The sequence below is a fragment of the Nannobrachium achirus genome (genome assembly GCF_963921795.1).
Source record: "Nannobrachium achirus genome assembly, chromosome: 3".
Classification (NCBI taxonomy): domain Eukaryota; kingdom Metazoa; phylum Chordata; class Actinopteri; order Myctophiformes; family Myctophidae; genus Nannobrachium; species Nannobrachium achirus.
Genome location: NC_137812.1, coordinates 36,958,034 through 36,977,659, shown reverse-complemented (window position 1 = coordinate 36,977,659; position 19,626 = coordinate 36,958,034). Strand labels below are relative to the sequence as shown.

At 42.8% G+C, this 19,626-nt stretch overlaps 1 protein-coding gene across 1 annotated transcript; it reads left to right on the top strand.

Moving 5' to 3' along the window:
- Positions 1 to 1,934: 1,934 nt before the first annotated feature.
- sclt1 (sodium channel and clathrin linker 1) lies at positions 1,935 to 15,667 on the top strand (the record flags this gene model as incomplete). The annotated part of the gene is made up of 20 exons (XM_080722563.1): positions 1,935 to 1,940; positions 2,434 to 2,486; positions 2,830 to 2,902; positions 3,484 to 3,539; positions 4,079 to 4,214; positions 5,724 to 5,846; positions 6,328 to 6,393; positions 7,070 to 7,140; positions 7,626 to 7,716; positions 7,962 to 8,053; positions 8,940 to 9,117; positions 9,221 to 9,319; positions 10,508 to 10,579; positions 10,725 to 10,799; positions 10,946 to 11,088; positions 12,713 to 12,905; positions 13,433 to 13,629; positions 14,264 to 14,342; positions 14,813 to 14,908; positions 15,318 to 15,667. The coding sequence occupies 20 exons, from the start codon at positions 1,935 to 1,937 to the stop codon at positions 15,378 to 15,380; spliced, it is 1,962 nt and encodes a 653-aa protein (XP_080578689.1). The 3' UTR covers positions 15,381 to 15,667.
- Positions 15,668 to 19,626: the final 3,959 nt, after the last annotated feature.

The window sequence follows — 19,626 nt, the reverse complement described above, 5'->3', positions numbered from 1 at the left end:
ACATTGCATGCATTAGACAGGCGATGCATTCCGTGGAAGGATTCATCTCGCCAGAATTCTGATTTGTAGGCTACTCTGTGTGTACTCACCCAATAAATACTTGCTGCCTGCGACTTGGGGTCCAGTCATGTCATCTAGTTTCATATCCATTTTGAAAGTTGAGTAGAATATGTCATGTTTCCACAAGATCCTCACCGACCACATTCTCTCTTTTCTCGTGACAGGATAATATTCACATTCACAGCAGCACTAAACATGTAATTATTCCTCAAAGAGCACAAGGGTATCGGACACACACATTGATAGGTGTGATTAATTACCCTGGCCTGCACCAACTGCAACTATTGCTGCAATAGTAGAGTACAGTACACAAGGTATCTGCACAAATGCTATGTTGATGTTACTGCTATAATATAAAATATGAGGTAACTGTTGCTATTGCTGCTATAGAATATACATATCTGTGCATATTAGGGTTATGCTATATTTATTTTGCACATTTATTAATACCTTTTTCCACCTCTCCCTTTATTGTGTTATTCTGGTGTTGCCACTGGATTGATTGTTTCATTGTTATTGTTTATGTTGTGGCCGTGGCACTGTATTCTGGTGGACCTCACATACTTTTGATGCCTTTACCTTTACTAGTCTAGAGGTTCAGGGACCTACGTCCAGGCCAGGGGTGTCACACCAAATTCTGGGCCCTGGGTACAAGGATTCACTGCGTTATTTTGTGCTTTAACTATTGAAGAATAGCAGATATGCAAGCTCACAGCGCAGCACTCGGTGCCGTAGATGCTATTTTTGAAAAATCGCGAACATTTGTGAAAGACTTTGAATATTTCAAGATTTTTTGAAAAAAAAAATGTTTCTACTGTATGTCAGTGGTGCTCAAACCTTTTCATGTATTTGGCCACGTCTCAAAATATTGAGTTCCAGGGACCCCCAGTAGTAAAATTTGAGTTACAAATGTTAAAAAATACATTCAAAGATTTGCACACATACAAGCTCGCAGCGCGGCACTCCGACCTATATACCTGTATCACAGTGTCGGGGGATTTGTCAGAGAACCTATTGCACCTGTCTGTATATGTCCCTTTGCGCCCATATATGGAGATCTCTGTATCTGTCAGTCCTTGACTGTCGCTCTTATGCCCACATATGGAGATCCCTGATGTCATCAGTATATGCCCAATTGCCCATATATTGGCATGCCCACTTAACACATTCCCCGCCATTTAACAATACCTTCGTACTCTATGGTGCCTCTGGTCTCCATAGACTTCCATGTAATTCATAGTGCACGGATCATGCACACCCATGCCTAGATAATGCACCACGTGTGTCCACATTGCTCACAGCTTTCAAACAAAAAAATCCGAATGGAAATCCGTTCAGGCATTCATGAGATACAAGCCATTATGTTTTCCTAAAATGTAAACAAAGATGGCTGCCATGTTTGATAGATGGGGTTGCTATTGGGGTTAACCATGCAATTTCGCGATTTCTATCATGCCTACTACATTTTTTGGGGTCCAAAAAAATTTTTTTTTTGAAAAAAAAAAAAAATCGGGCCTGGCATGCAATGAGTTAATGGAGCTGATTTGTTTGTTCCTGATTTGTTCCTCAATTGCGAAACATTGAGGTTGGGCAACACACTTCATACTTGGGCGTAGCTAGCTGCACAGGGAACACCTTATTGCGACCGAAGGTCGCAGTTTACCATGAGAAATGTCACAGCTTGTCTCCGTATGTACACACATTTTTACAGTCTATGGGTTGGTTCCCTTGACACATCGCTGTGATATCACAGGTGACATCATGTCATAGATATATATCACTGGCCAGATGGCCAAGACATGGCCCATATCTGTGTGGCTGGTTCAGATAGGGATCTCCATGATGCATCTTACTAGTATGGTTATGGCTGAATCATGAGTGTGAGTGAGAGTGACATGAGTGTGATGACGTGGTCCGCCTGGCCATCCCATTAGCCAATTTTAATATAGGATGAGAATTGGACAATTCACCTTGATTTCTGAACCACCATTCAATTTGTGTGCCCCATTGGTATGTGCTTGTTGAAAGTAGTTTCCATGCTCCCCTCCCACTGCCTGTATTATTTAATGCTGCCAATGCGTTCGCTTCTACTGTAGTACAGAGAATGTGGCTCCTTGTGTCTCGTGGAGATATTCTTCGGAATAATTCTTTTCTGCCACAACTTTCAAATGGATATGAAAGTAGATGACAAGAGCTGAACCCCACGTCGCAGCAATTAATTATTGTCTGAGTACACAAATTAGGGTGCTGCCGAGATGAATACCTCCATTAATATGCATAGCGTGTTCTATGGCTGTGTTATGGAACACATGCAATATGGAATATCAGCCATTGTAGGGCCGCTGTTTACTCTACTCTGTTCCTCTCCATCAGGTTGAGGAGATGAGGCATGCACAGTCTCCTGCCCCCTGGATCTTAGATAGAAGGTAGGTTATTTCTGTAGTGTTGAGGTTGCTATATAAGAGTGTGTGTGTGTGTGTGTGTGTGTGTGTGTGTGTGTGTGTGTGTGTGTGTGTGTGTGTGTGTGTGTGTGTGTGTGTGTGTGTGTGTGTGTGTGTGTGTGTGTGTGTGTGTGTGTGTCTTTTTCACTTTATAATTCAGTCAAAATTGGCATTACAAAGTGCCAGGCTTCTAATGTTTAATATAATGTTAACGGTGACTCAATTGTATGTTGTTGCAATGCTACTCTTGCTATCTCAGAATAGCATCATGTCTATCAGGTTCAGTTCAATCCATCAGGTTCAGTATGTCACTCTGTATGAATTTCAGCATCATGGCTCCTCTGATAGCTGAGTATGACCGACACATGGATGGGATGACTGAACAACTGAACACATACCAGGTGAAAGAACACTGCAGCCTACTTAATATACCTTTTTGGAGGTCTGCCCACCAGTGCATCTGGGCCGATTTGATCATTTCTAAAAGGATTTCAAACTTGTATTTTATTCTCATTAATTCAAGAGCAAAGGATCCTATTTCAGCATGCTAACTTTCCAGGAAGAGAGAGGCTGTAGTTTCTATTAGCTTGGACACCATCAATTATCATTGGTAGCCAGGTCTCTGAACTGTGCATAGCCCTCCAATGAGATGCAGAGCGAGTAGACAGAAATCTTGCAATAAGCATTGGAGAGGACTCGGAGTGAGGACCAGTTATTGAAGATAAGTTAGTTGAAACTGGGTGCTCCTTTAAACACAGTTTACAAAATAAGACATTTTCCATTTCACAGAATTATCAACATGAATGCCCTATGCTGCCCATGTATTAAAAACCAAAGAAGCATGTTTATTATACCTTTAAGCTTTTCATGAGTATTTGCTTCAAATCATTTCTTAAGAGTGGCATTAAAACGTGTCAGCTTGTCAGGGCCTTCCCTCATCCTAATTAATGTTTGAATCTTTCTCCCCCGCGTGAATCCACAGGTGCAGATGACAGATGTCAAAGTGAAACTGGAGAGGGTTGTCAAGGAGAATGAAAGGTAGGCACATTCATGTGTGGCACAAACAGTCGGAGAGCTGGTTGAGAACAGACGGAGGCCCAACTACATGTCTGTCACCATGGATTGAGCCTTCTTTCCAAAGGCTACACCGGATACATTAATTCATTACTTTTCTAGCTCACATAATGAATAAATAATAAGTGTGAGAGTCTGTGTGCGTGTGTATGAGTCTCTCAGAAGTATGAGTAACAGCGGTATGGATCAATTATTTATAACTGTAAGTTAGGCTGCCATAAGATCTCCTGTCACGTGGTTCATTCTTGGCTACTATTTGTATTCTTTTTTAAATCTGGATTATTACCCAAAGTCACAGAATATCTGGCCTTGTTGGCTAACAGTATGCCTGCACTGTACCTTTGTGTTCTGGGGGACTTGAGGATTATATGATTATTAGTTTATTTTTGGATCACAACATACTGTGTAACTGTGCATGTAACCTTGAAAAAACATTGTCCTTTTTTGGGTTCATGTTTTGTGCCCCGTCGTCACATCTGTATGTATGAACCCTCCGCCCCCAGGCTGCATGCAGAGCTGAGGGAGTCGGTGGAAAGGCAGCTGCAGGCTCTGCCAGTGGCATCCGGAGTGGATGGAAGTACAATGGAGGAAGATGGAGTTATCAAAAACCTCCAGGAACAGATCCAGCTCTCTGGACAGGTCACACAAATCATATGCACACAACTCGCATGAATACTATTTTGTCAATGTCTCCGAATCTGCACGATATTGATGAGCAGTCAAGTTAAATGACCTGTCTCATTTAGAGGATACATCCTTTCACGTGGTACCTAGTTAAGAATGTGTCTTATTAGGGACCTGATCTGCGGTTGCATCAATCAATCAAAATTTAGAAAATCAAACAGATGTCTCTGTGCTGTTGCTTGCTCTAAAACCAGACTGAAATAGCTCAAGTGCGTTGTTGCTTAAGCATTTGTGTAGTTTATAAAAAAACTGTTTTTCTCAAATCGTAATAAACGAAGGTTGGATATGGCCCGGTGGTTGCTAAGAGACAAACAGTGTGTCCAGGTTCCTTCTTTGAGGTTTGACTATGGCAGTTTTGAGGGATTCTAGGAATGTACCTGTAAACGGAGAATGATCGACAAATCTAATTGGATAGAGAAAAAAAGATCATTTCTAAATTCATTCCAAAGTAAAGTGGTTTAAATTGCAGTCTTTTCAGAAATGTTTAGTGACCTAGTTTGGCTTAAATGTGTTCTGATTGTTATGATCTTGTCTCTGAAGTAAGCTGAAAATGTTGTGCAATTTTGTATTTGAGAAGAAATGACTAGAATTTGTATCAGTGGGGTTTATTAAGCTGTCGATGGTGGAAGAAATATTTATTTTTGATAGCGTCTAGCGTCTACACCCTACCCAGAACAAAGATTGGCATTTTGGCAATGACAGGGACTAAACAAAACATTGGCAGAATTGGCATAACTACATTGGGGAGAGGAAAAAAGAGAAAGATAAAAAAAAGTTTATTAAAAAATGAATTGAGACAACCTTGAAGGTTTGCGTAATTGTGACTAGCGTTAGAGCACAGTGCCGTCAGCTGGTAATGAAGTAGGGATGTGCATGACTGAGTAAATCATTTTACATAAGAATCATTATCTCCCTGTAATTGTAAAACAGTAAATCAAAATGACACCATTCATTATCCTAGCCTTAGTAGCCTACAATATCCAGATTGCATTGGCCTATCAACTGGTTTCATGAATAAACAAAAGCAGTAGCATGTGCATCTCATAGATTATTGTAATACACATTAAAGAGGTGGTGCCATAGTTTTGTACTTTTCTGTTTTGTATGTGTGTATGGAGTTAACATTGCTCAAATAGAGGGTATGTGCGTGACATAATCACCATACACCTTACCACTCGATTTTCCATTCACTTTATGCATGCACATACCCTCTATAGTGTGGTTATAATATGCAAATATGTTTGTGTATTTTTGGTTTCTTCCTGAAAGCTATTTTTTTTTTCTGGAAAAACACTTCCTCCTAGTATAATTATAATACCTGATCATCATGTTTTAGGGGGGACAAAAATCATGGCACCCCATCTTTACGAAAACGCATGCTTCAACGGTATAGTTCTTCTTTACCAGCATGCTACAGTACCTCTATCAGTCTGAACCTGACACAAGCCTGTTCTGTGTGTGCAGGAGAGGGAGCGGGCTGTAGAGCTGTGGCACACTGCGACCCAGGAGCTGGACCGACTCCAGCAGCTCTGCCAGAAGACGGCCTCCGATGGGCACGTCCACGCTGCTCAGGGTCAGCAGCTCAAGGTATAATGACTGTATGACATGGCTCACCTCTGCCCCAGATACCACTGACTACATTTTTATTTCATGGGCTTCGCACATAATTTTGCTTTTAATTTGACAATGCCTTCACCTTTTGTTATTTTCAGATGACATTGTGGGTGTGTGACGTGTAACTTTGTACCCATGTACCCTCTGTTGTTTTTTTTTGCTCATATTGTTTGTTGTGCTGTTTTAATTGTGACCTGCCAACGGATGAAAAGCTTGTACATAAATAGTATCACTTTAGCTTAACACTGTAGAAAAAAAAACATTCTTATCAAGCTGGTAAGAATGGCAAAATGTTTTTTTTTTATTTATTTTTTTTGCAGGGAAGGAAGATCATTGTGATTCATTTATTAAATGTATTACAAGATATTGAATGCAGTTCATTCATTCACATTAGAAGAGCACCATAATTACGAGCAGTCTGCTTTATCGAGTGTCTCTCTTTTCCCCTCCACAGGATCAACTTGTTCAATTGCAGCAGCACACCCAGAAACTGCAAGTGTCTAATCAGAAACTGGAATCCGTACGTGATAGCCACTTAAAAGCTGTTCAATGATTGCCCTACGATTAGCTGTGGGATCACTGTCCTCTGCAGTCGCCCTGAGATTAATCTTCTAATATTTCATATGGATCTCTGTGAACTGCTATGTCTCACAGCTAGCCAGAGAGAACTGTCTATTGTGTAATGGTCTGCAGGTGCTCTGCCTATTATTTTTGCTCTCCTTGTCTTCTGTTACTCTCTCTCTGTCTGTCACATGCATATCAAATCCTCAGTATTTTATACAAATGGTACTAAATGGACCTGTTAGCTAAAGTATTAGAGCCTGTTGCACATAATATTCATGACAAACACCATGCATATGCTTTCCACCTACTCATAGCACCATACAGTGTATGTGAGGTAAAAGTAATACTATATCCTTCTGATGCAATTTTAATGAGAGGGCAAGCCTTGGGCTGACATTCTCTCTCTGACTTTTCATACTAGCAGCCTCTTTCCGTCCCTGTGTGTGTGAGAAAGAGAGAGAGCAAGAGACCTTGCACCTGAGTGTTGAAAACAAGGGTTTGTGCCAAGGGACAGCGTAAAGTTAGTGGAGAGAGAAAGTGTATGGAGAAGAAGCTTACATGTTGAAAGTTAAGGGTGCTTGTTCAGAGTTATGCCTCACTTACTGCATTCATGTCTGTCATGCCACACACAGACCAACCAGCAGTTCCTCAAGACAGTGACGGAGCAGAGCACAGAGATGGAGGAGCTACGTGGCCAGCTCAGGTACCTGGCTGCTACTGTGCATATCAACCAAAATGTCTACTGCATGATCCATGTATGATCCTTGTCTAGGACTGTATCTTGCTCAGTCAGAATGGCTACAGTTCAGCACATATTTAAGCCAGCCTTCTACTGTTCTGTAAACAACCCATGTGTCTGTGGGTTATTATTTATTAAAATGTTATACAGCTTAGTTTACACACTGTACACACACTTCTGGTTAATTATATTGTTAGCACAGTCTGGTGGAGCATGTCACACCAACATTTCACGCACATACAAATACATTTTTTGAATCTCAAAGATTTAGTCAAACACTACAAGGTCATATCAGGTGTTAAACAACCATTTTCTCCAGGTGATGCCTTACTGTTGTAGGAACAGTCATGACGCTGGCGTTGATGATCAAATAAAGTGGATTATCATGTTAAATGTTGATTCCTTATTAACCTGCCTGGCTGGTTGTTGCCATGTCTTCCATGCTGCAGGCAGGCCAAGACTGAGCTGAGGACAGCCACAGCCAAAGTGGAGGAGATGACCAAGCTGCTGCAGACTGTACAGGATCAGATGCAGAGACGGGTACGATTTAGAAATAATCCTGGCCTGGATTCTCTCTAATATTAACGTTAACTTTTTTAATTTATGGGAGAAAAAAAAGAAAATGTAACCACTATTTGAAAAAAGTTTCTTTTGGTGGGAAAAAAAGGAAAAGGGGAGAAAAACTATCCCAAAGTGTAGCTTAGAGAAACTTGTTGAAGCCAGTTGTGAGAGAGGATGGCCCGGGGCTTATCTCACATCTCATCAGTGCATCTGCTTGTTCTCAGGAGGAAGACGCAGCGGAGGCTCAGGGTCGGGAGGAGGCCTCAGACCGGAGACTACAACAGCTTCAGTCCGCCTTGAGTCAGCTAGACGCCAGGTGAACACACAGCAACATCCTTAGTTTCATCTATCCGTTGTTTACTCTGAACGTGTAAAGGCCCTTGCACACAGTCCTATGCTATTTCTATATTGGCTATATTAGCAGTTTTTTAATGCCACAGAAAAAAGGTGTTCGATTGCACAAATGCACATGCACATCGCAGCTAGGTGTGCAAGCGGTCACAGAGAAGCATGGTTTCGGGGTCCTTTAACGCTGATTTTACTTTGCAGTGTGTGTGCACACACAGACATTGCATCTACCTAGTCTCTACTAGGGCATTCACCAAATATTCGAATATCAAAGTCACTATTCGACGTTGTTCACCGAAGTCGAATATTCACATTTTTTTATTGTTTTATCTTTAAAAAATATATATATTATAAAGCTTGGCTAGATAGGAAGTCATAAGAATGAGTTGTCAATGCCCCTGGTGGATGAATTTGTTAATGCTTTATACCAGGGGTTCTCAAACCTTTTTAAGCAGTGACCCCCAAAATAAACATATTGAACTGGGGACCCCCACCCTGACAAGCACTTGGAATTGTAGGTATTACATTTAATGTGACTCGGTTCCGCAGAGAAATATTGTGAAAATGGCAGATCTACATGCTCACAACGCCTCGCAACGTTGTGAGCATGTAGATCGGCTATTTTCACAATGTCCGCCTCTTGCTTACTTAATATTTGACAGTTTGGCAGTCCTGTCGAATATTCGACAATTCGAATACTTTGAGGTCGAATAATTCGAATACTAAAAATCACTATTCGTGAATGCCCTAGTCTCTACTGGCCCCATTCTTCAAAATGCATTCCCCTCTCTCTCTCATAAAAGGCGTCTTACCACAGGCAACTCTGTTTCTACTTCTCTACCCTCCATCTTCAGGCTAAAAGCAGCGTCTCAGGAGGCAGAGGCAGTGCGCAGGGAGCAGGCAGTGTGGGAGAGACAGGTGGGTGAGCTCCAGGGGAGGTGCGCTTCCCTCGAGGAGGAGCGCTACGAGGCCCTGGCTAAAGTCCGCGACAGCGTCCAGCTGACTGAAGAGGCTACGTTACAGAAGGATCAGGTGCACTTGTCTTTTTATTTCCTTTTTTCCCCACTCAGAGGAGTTTTTCTCTGACCAATTTCCCCACATCACTTCATGGCTGTAAATATTGATACCCTTGTAGGCCCTTCTGAGGGAGAAGCAAAGGTGTGATGAGTTGGAGAAGACCAAGGAGACCATCAAGCAGCTGATCCAGGATGCTGCTGTCCACACCAGGAAAGAGGTGAGGGTTCCTAAATTACAATACCGGCTACCAAATATTATATTATTGCTATTTAACCACTTAAACCCTATATACTTCATTGACCGGGATCCCCCGGTCATCTACTAGGATCTACACCAAATGTCTTTGCCAAAAATAGCAGATCTACAAGCTCAAAGGGTGTCGCGGTGCAACACGTTGTGAGCTTGTACATTAGATCTGCTATGTTGTTTAATGTTTGCCCCAGAAGAGGGACGACAGGCTTCATGTTGTTAAACATGAACTGCAGAATGAGTAGTGTGAGGTTGGAGAGTCAGACTTTACCGTCTTAACATGTAACTGTGAAACCTGGAAACTGAAATTAGAATTGCAGCCAGCTGCTACTGTAGGTTCACGCCATGTTTCTCAACACATGGCATATTGAGAAGTAAACGATGTGCCTCGCTTCCCTGCTGTGCTCCTTCAGGAAGACACTGAAGTGATTAATGTTCTACTAATGGCCCTTCTCCATCAAGACTTCCAATCGTTTAATCCCATTAAGGTGCCGTAGTGTACCGTACTGTGGCGCTGGCTGTTGCCTCGCTAAGTGTCTTGGGCGTAGTCTCTGTGACTACTAGGGACAATAATTTCGCCATTGCACTCTAACAGCAGAATGCTATAGTTCGGTACAATATCAATAGCCTGGTACAAAATGTAAGCTCTTGTGTCCTCTGTTGCTGCGTTAGATTATGTTGATGGTTTTTATTTATTATTTATTATTAGATCCCCATTAGCTTACTGTACAGTCACACAGCAGCTACTGGGTAGATGGGTAGAAGAGGTTAACCACTGATGCACTGTATACAACAAATAGCAAAATGTACAAGTTAACAATGCATCGCATTGTGACACATTTTGAGCTTGTACATTGGTTTCTTATAATATTAAAAAATATATATAAATCATTGAAAAGTTTCCCAAAATAGAGATGCCAGCCAGGGTTAATGTGGTAAATATTAAAAGGGTGGCTCCAGATAGTTTCCTCACCCTCCTCTCTCTCACAACTGATCTAAAATGCTTTTGGATGCATACTGTATGACGTGAACCATTCGACAGTGATGAAACAAGCGACCCTCTGAATAAGAGATGAATGCAAAGGGATTTAAATCTCTGTGTCACAGGTACTAGCCATTGTGCGTTTTTGAATAACATGCGCGTGTGTTTTGTCAGGTGGAGAGCGTGCGTAAGCACTGCAATGTCCAAATCCTCCGAATGGCTGAGGAGCTGTCTGCCCTACAGCTGGTAAGGACCTTCCCCACCGAGAACAAATACCCTCCACCATCACATGAAATCCCTTTGATTCTCTACCGGTCACCACATCTGATTTCCCCTCTTCTGCCTTGATCCCTCTCTAACCCCCCAGCCCTCTCCGTCTGCTTCTGTCTAGGAGTGTGCAGATAAGGAGTCTCAGATTGAGAGGTCCCGGCGAGAGAGGAAAGCCGTGGAGGAGGAATTGGAGAAGGTAAAAAAAAGAAAACACGCATTGTGGCCTGAGTTATACTTTGGTGTGCAACGCCGAAGTATAAATCAGGATCAGGGATAAAGACATGGCTTACGCTGTTTGCGTTTATAACTGATTGGTAACACTTCCCGTGGATCTGGTGTCAGGTGTACAAGGAGGGCAGGGCAGTGCCGGAGTTTAGGAAGATAGAAGCCCTCCACCAGAGATGTCTAGATGCAGAGAGGATGAAGGACGACATGAGCATCACCCTGCAGAGCACCCAGAACAAACTCAAGAAGATAGAGATGGAGTAAGTAGTGGAAACCGTCATTATTAACTCCACCAGGACGGAGAGTCTGTTTTCACCCCTGTCTGTCCCTGGGTTTGTTTCTGTTTGTTTGTGTGTGTCAGTCAGCAGTGATTAGCTTCTCTCAGCTAATCTCTGTCACCGTTCAGTTAATCTCTGTCAAACTTTGCATGCACACTCCCAGTAGGCCAAGGAAGAATCTCATGGTGGCATAACAGACTGTTTTAAGTTTTTCGCCTATAACTCTTGAAATGTAGGCCATACAAAAAAATGTCTTGGCTCATGCCACAGCTTTCCCCCGTTTTCTTCAAAACACACTGTTTGCTCCTACTCACACAAATCAGTACAATTTATCACTGTAATCATGGGATCAACATGTGTCTGGCCGATGTCATCTTCAAGCCATATATTTTATTTTATTTTGTCGGATAGTTTCTTACATACTTGAACCTAGTAGTGTATATACTGTAGTAGTAGAGAATTGGCTGTAACAGGGTCTAGCGTCTTGCCGCTGACAAGCATTCTATTTCAAAATAACTGTATTAACTATTAAGCCAGTCTGTGAAAGGATTATGGTGCCAGTCTGTGAAAGCATTATGGTGCCAACAATGTGTTTCCCTTCACAGCCTGGAAATCAGCAGCATGGCACCATTTTCCACTTTCTTATCTGTCTTATCCCAAGCTCTACCGGGATCAATGTGCTAATGTTTACAATCTGACCTGACTTCTCCAGTGGCCCGCTTCCACGATGCTTTCAATCCACAGCCGTCTGTTATGAGCCAGAGAAGAATGGTTCTTCTGTTATTCCCTGTTTAGTGCATGATGGCAGAAATGTGTCATGAAATCAGAGCTAATTACCTCTGCCAATGGAGTTGTCAAGGTCACAATCAAGGGAAAGGACAACATTACATAATGAATCATAATCAGTTGGAAATTACATACTGTATCTGGACAATTTCTTAGTGTTAGACTAAAAGTATCTAAAAGTTTGCACTCAGTACTAATAGTACTGAGTGCAAACTTTTAGATATAATTGATTATTTTTAATAATTACACAACTTTTACCCCAGCAGTGCGAGGCATTGTGAGCTTGTAGATCTTCTATTTTTGGCAAAAGTTCATATGAATGCTAGGATTCAAGTGGACAAAAAGGAGAATTTATAGTAACTCTGGGACCCCTAGGGGTCCCGGACCCCCTGTTGAAGACCATTGGCATATACTGTATGGAGATCCAGTCGTCCTGAAGTTACCTGAACAGCCGATCGGACCCCGCTTGGCACCGGCCTAGTATATATAATCACTGAACTTTAAACATGAATATTGCTTCCAGATGATTGATTTCATTGGGTAGGACTGCCAAAATGTAGCAACAAACCTTCCTCTTTGACTCTTTGAATGACTTTGTGGCTCTTCTCTGTATCCTCTCCCCTCCTAAGCAAAAGGATCTTTTGTTCATGCTAGGAGGGGATGTGCTTATAGGGCTTTTGTCTACTGCCCAGAGAGGATGGAGCATTGAAAAATAACAATCTCCCCTATCCTCCCTCCCAGCCCGTCCATCCCTCCTTCCTTCCTTCCGTCTGCTCATTCATGCGTCTGTGTGTCCATCTATCTACTCATCCGTCCCCAGCTACGGCGAGGAGCTGTCACGGTGCCAGGAGGAGGTGCGGCGCCTGCAGGGCTCTCTGTCGGCGGCGCGCGAGGACTGCCTGGGTGTCAGCGAGGAGCGCCTCCAGCTGCAGCAGGAGAACCTGCAGCTCCGCAGGGAGATGGACGACCTGCGGAAGGCCAGCCTGCTGGCGGAGAGGCGGGCCAAACAACAGGTAGCGGCACCGCAAGGGACGCGTTGGTTGGGGTAAGGGAAAGGGGAAGGGGAGGCAGGAGGGGGGGCTGGGTACGGGGAGATGGATGAGCCCTGCGAGAGCTGACAACTATCCAAAAAGAAGTCTGTGAGCCGGGAGAAGCTAGCGGGAGGGAAGAAGTGAAGAATGATGTAGCTGGAAAGAGAGATAAATGGTAAAAGACGGGCTTTGCACACACGCGCAACAGACATATTGTTGCTGTTGATCAAAAAACCTTCACATTTCACTTTTTATGTTCATGCCCTGCTTGTTTTACAAGAATGTCGCTTAAAAGTAGGGAAAATATCGAATCTATAAGCTAACACCACTAGCATGTCACATCACAAAGTCACTAACCTGACCCACAATCTAGTTTCGCGATTCAATTATTTAATTAACAAAGGTGGTTGTTGTAGTTGTTGTTTTTTTTTTGCATTTCTTGACATACAAGCTTTCTGCCTTGCAGCGCTGATATTTAAAAAACGTTATTTGTGTTTGCCTGTGTCCAGGTGTCCCAGATGGAGCAGGAGTTTAGCACCAAGGAGCTGGGGCTGGACGCGCGGGTGCGTGAGCTGGAGGAGAGCAGCCGGCATTCCAGTGCGGATCTGACGCGCCTCCTCACAGCCCAGAGGAGAACTACCCAGCGCTGGAAGGAAGAGGCCAAGAACCTGTCTCAGGCCTTTGAGACCAAAACCACAAGCCTGAGGTGAGAGCTCCTCCCAAGTGACTCTGGGGGGACAGAAGAGAGGGATGGAGATTGACATAACAGGGAATAAGACCAGGAAATGGAATCTCATGACATTTATTCTGAAGAAAAGAGAGCGCTTGAGACTGGCAGGGAGTAGACTAGTGAATGGAACACAGGAGGTTACAGTACACTGTGAAATCCTCAGTGTTGGATAAAATAGATATATCAACTCTGAGGATTTTTCTATAGATGAGTCTATAAACTAGATTTGACCCCAATTTGCCACAGGCTCTTTTTGTTGAGCAGTAAGAGGTCGAGAACCTGACATTCAAAGCAATCAATCAAAAGCCCTCCTATTGCTTAAGTATTGTTCTTTTTCTTTATTGAATATTTGAGTTCTCTTGAAAAAAAAAGGTGCAAAGGTGGAGCTGCATAAAGATTTCAATAGCAGTTGAAACAAGTATCGACTTTCCATTTGGAGGCGTTTTGCCTTTAGCAACACTTGTGCTATGCCAAGCAGTACAAGAGATATTTTACAGGTTGGAGCTTTTTATAAATCCATTTTTCCCCCTGCCGTCTGTCTTTTCTGTTTCCAACACTGTTTCTCATGCTTAAACAGTTTTACTCTCGCCTGCTTATCTTTTGCTTTCAGGACAGAGCTAAATCGACAAAAACAACGCTCCCAAGAGCTGGAGATACTGCTGGAGAGTGACCACCACACTATCGCAGAGGTCAGTGCAAAAACGCATACACACATACATACCTGAATACAAGACCAGTATGTGGTGGAAGAGAACGCGTGGAATACCAGTAAGACTCCCTAATCGGGAGATAAGTGACCGTCAGATCGCACATGTTGTCTGCAAAAAGCAACCTCATGGTGGCGCTAGAATAGGGGTATGTGAGAAATCAGGGGCGGAGGTTGTGGTTTGCCAGCCAAGGAGTGTGTGTGCAAAGTTTGGCATGGATAGGGGCAACGGTGCCAGAGATAAGAGTAGGGCCAAAAGTGGGACGTGACGTGACGTGACGTGACGTGACAGACAGACAGACTGACTGACGGAGGGACTGACAGACAGCCGGTGGTGGTTTTCATAGTAACTTGCAACCTGGCGGTCGCAATAATATCTTCTATGAGACATAAACTTGGAAAACGTGTGCTTCAACCAGTGTCTAAATGAAGTTTTTGTGCCGGTCTGTCCAGTACGAGAGACAGATGGCAGAGTACCAGGAGAAGTCCTGCCGTCTTCAGCGGCGGCTGACACATGCAGAGCAGAGGGCGACCACAGCTGCTCAACAGGTGTGGTTTTAATGTAATATTAATTATTATGCCAACAAATGTGGCTGAGAAAATGAATTATTAAAATGAACTGCACGTAACGGGATGTAAGGTTTCCTGAGCAGCAATGGTGTATTAGCAGAAGGTCTTTACTTTCTGCCTGTATTTAACCACTGCTATCTGATCCCCATCTGAATAGTCAATGGGATCACATGGAAGATCAGAAAGGGGCAATGGAAAAAGGAGGGTAGCCACTGTATATCCAAACCCTGAAGAAAAACTAGCCCTTTAGCCCTTTAATAAAACTAGCCCTTTAGCCTCTTTTATCCTGGTGTCCATATTTGGGGCATGTTGTTATATGTAAAGATTCTCAAACTTTAAAAAAAGGAGGCAAATAATCTAACCATAAATATGTATTTGTGTATTTTAGCTGAGTATGATGGCTGCACATAGAAGGAAAACACCTACCACATTGGATCTGGAGACTGAATGACCGTGACCGTCACCATGCTGACTACAGGAAAAGACAAGTCTATAGTGCAATTCTCATAACGTTGGCTGTCTTTCTTTTTTATTTATTTTTTACTTATTTTTGGCTGGCCTTGATGATTCACTGGGTAATTTTGGGGGTCAATGTTGTAGGGAACACCAAGCCAAAGTGTTGTCTCAACACTCTTGTATTGATTAAGTGGCAAGTTCTAGTTGCCCCAATGAACGGTATTATATATTTTGCTTAGAGTCAGTCTTCAATGCTTTTCACTTAGACCACCGTTTTGTTATATTGGCCAAAATGATGTGTCAGCCTTTGAATGAAATGGTATTGATCTGATGTACTGTATTTAATTAATGATGTTTGTGTAAAACAAACTTGTAAATAGAATGTGGTCTTGTGTTTTTTAGTAATTTGCTAATTAATATATTAAAAACCTTTTTGCTAGTGCATTCATTGTATGCATTTTGTTACTGCAGGAACACCTCAGTTTACAGAATTCCCTCCAAATTCTCTCCAACCTAATCTGCATGCAGGCCAGGGTAGACCCTGGTCCCTCCAGGTTGGACACCTGCCTTGTCCTCTCTTAGTGGAATGAGAGGCCAGATAGGCTACCAGACTACTACGCTCCTCTCCTACCAGAGCTGGCAGCTTGTATCAAGACTAAAAGGGTCAAGAGACAGACTGCTGGGAGTGAAATGAGTGAAATGGTGGCACGCAGTGCCACGCACCCCCACCACCAGAAAGCTACCAAGTACATGCAGTCACACAAACACACAGGCTGCTATCAGCTTCTACTTGTGTTTGAATGGTGTTCATGTGTTTGCACTCGAACAAGACGTGATAATGAATTTACTTGTACTGTATAGCGATTTTCCAAACAAGGTTACTAAGTGCTTTACCAGAACAAGGGTTAAAAGGGCAGCAAGATAACCATAAAGAGAAACACCAAAGGAAAATGAGAATACTGTATACGAATTGAATAAAAAAAAGAGGTTTTTATTATGTGCCTTAAGAAAAAGACTTGACATAAAGTTATGTTTTCAGAAGTGATTTAAAAGAAGAGTTTTCTAAAGCCTAGGCACTCCGGCCACAAAATCCTAAAAGCCCCGGGTTTTGAGGCAGGCTTTAGCAGCAGCCAGGAGGGCCCTGACCTGAGAATATAAAGCTGTGTACAGGCTCATAGGAGGCTGGCATATTTGAAATGTAACTTATTTTTTGTTAAATGGCTCTATATTCTGATAGTAATCATTGCTATAGAGTGCTTTCAGTAACAGGGGTCTCCATGTCTCCAGTGCTTTATTAAACAGAAAAAAGCATTTTCAGGTCTCGATGTCAGGGGAGAGAGCTCATACACTTACAGGATAAACAAGCACAAAGGGAACTGAAGCTGATTAATGGGTAATCTCTCTTGATTGGCTGAAATTGGCTACCCACCTGAAACTATTTTCTGTTTATGAAATTGCTGGAGACTGTTAAAACACTGTTTGATCAGCACTTAATCAGAATATAGAGTTTTAAGCTTTTAACAAAAAAAATGTTTTGTACTAAACTAAAAATATCACTTGGCTTACCTTTAATACTGTTGGAGCCCTTCCTACCACATCACATAAGTCTGCACCAGCTCTGTCTTTGCCTCCGGAGGGGTTTCTTTGGGTCTGAGGTATATAGTTTCTACCATTCACAGTTTGGCATGTGCCCCACTCTTCTACAGCTGACTGCTCCACTGGATTAGCTGGGGGTTAGGTGCCTCAACCAAAGGCACCTCTACTCTAGTGGTCCAAGGAGGGGTATAGTATTCACTCATTCATCTTCCCTGTTCAGATTTCCCCAACCAGGGATTCAAACCGACAACCTTCATGTTACATGCCTGCTTTTTTTCCCCTCTCTTCTCTTTTTTTGTTGTTGCTGCCACCACAGCTGCAGACTATTGTTGTGTTACCTGTGTGACCCAACAAGCTGGCGACTTCTCCAACCGTAGGTGGAGGGGACCAGGTTCAAGGCTTTGGAGGAGGAGAGTGCAGAGGTGAGGCTGAAACAGCTGCTGTGGCTCTCTGGAGGAATGGGACTATGCATGATGGATGATGGATGCAACTGAGGATTGCACAGACTTTCACATGCGTGCACACGAAACACAATGCATACGTTTGTGCACAGTCTCTCACACACACACACACACACACACACACCCACACACACAGACACATGCTATTTGTAGTATCACTACTTGTGTGGGCATTTGACTGACTTCTGTTGACCACATTAATTCTCTCACCCTAACAATAACCTTTACCCTAATGTTAACCTAACCATAATTCAACCCTAAACCTAAGGCCTGACTCCAAAACAGTCCCCTGGGAAGTGAGGACTACTTCAATATCATCGCTTTCCAGGATTTTCCCCATCATCCTCTCTATTCATAGCAGAGCCAGGCGTGAGTATGTCACCATGTGACATGACGTCTGTTCCCCCAAGACTATTGCTCTCTGTGTTTGCAAAGCATGTTTTTGCAGAAAGCAGAGAAAACCGGTGTTTAGGTCAACAAGTAATCCAGCCAGCTACAGCCGTCTAACAATGTGGTGCCCTGCTCTGTGCATAAGGTGGAGGGCATGAGGGAGAGGGGGGGGTAGGACGTGTGTCTGTTGGTGTGCGTGTGCGTGCGTGCGTTAGATGAATGACCATTCAGCCTATCATCTATCAAAATGTGGACATCTGTGATAAACAAGGACAGGTTATTCAGTCATCCAATGAGGTCTGACTGTGGACATAGTTTGTGGACGTGTTGCTACTGTGTCTCGTCTCTCGGTGCCTGTGATCACAGATCTGCATGCCTAACCTGTTTCTCAAGGCTCTGCCGGCAACTGGGAGTTGCTGAAGGCTGTTGTAGAGGCCAGTCTCAGAGTGGAGTATCCTGCTGGCCACACCGGAGGAGCTCAACATCTTATACAGGTGGTTACACACACACACACACACACACACACACACACACACACACACACACACTAGACGTGGAAGAAAATCCAAAAGCTGAGCTTAGAAAACAAATTACGAGAGACGGAAAGGTTGGAGAGTGGCAGAGCCACAGTGTTGACAGTGTCACCATTCCATTATTTCAGAGCATACCCTTCTTTAACCAAGGTTTATTGAGTTGTTTTCTTTCATGGCAGGAGAGAGAGAAAAAAAACCCAATGAAATTAAATGAAATATGTTTTAAAGGTGTTGCAGAGTAGGCTTGTATTGTTGCAGATCTAAGGGTTCACTTTTATGAAGTCATAGAATGATCTACTGGGGAACATGCTTCAAATGGTGCATGAATACACTTCCACAGTCCACATGTCCTCTAATCCTTTGGGGTTTCCTTAATTCCTTCTATATCAGTGGTTTCCAATCATTTTCATATCGAGGTCCGTTATGCAATCGGCATATTTGAGGATTTTGAGCCACGGACCACCATTTGATGAGATTCAGCCTCTCAGACTCAAAACTGATGTGGTAGGAGAGATGATAAACAAACGTTGGTCAAAATAACAATTCTTCTACATTCTCTAATTGCGTAGACTTCTTGAAAAATAAGTAATGCTGATGTTTAACAATAATTTAACTCTTGAGAGAGAGAGAGGGTAAAATGAAACCAAATGGACCCTTACAGGTCAATTTGGTTTAATTTTACACTCTCAAGAGTTAAAGATCGATAAGGGTCCATTTGGTTATACCGACTCTCCATCATTTAGCTGGGGACCACCTGGAACCCCCTCAAGGACCATTAGTGGTCCCCGGACCTCCGGTTGAGAACCACTGTTCTGTAGCACACACAAATGTTTTAAATGACAGAGAGGCAGACAGTTCTTTTGTCCATTCATTAGGGCACCCAGGAGTCTTCCATTGCATGACAATTATTATGCTTGGCCTGAAGCACACAAAGATATCAAAACGTTTTCCTATTCCTGTTCCACAATTTGCAGTCTGAAGCAAATATACCAAGTAAGCACATAGTCTATGATGGTGGTGGAAGATTTACTGAAACAATATGAGACACTTACCTTATATATGAGCATTGCCATGACAAATTATGAAATGTTCCCCTATCTTCATCACATTTAGTACGCTGATCTGAGATATATTGGTCAAAATGGTGTAGAACAGATGGTGTAAATAATACGCAGGTTCTCATCAACCACTTGTACTGTGACAGTTTCAATCTAGTATTTATGGTGAGGGATTGAGTTTTAAGACGTGCATCATTCCAATC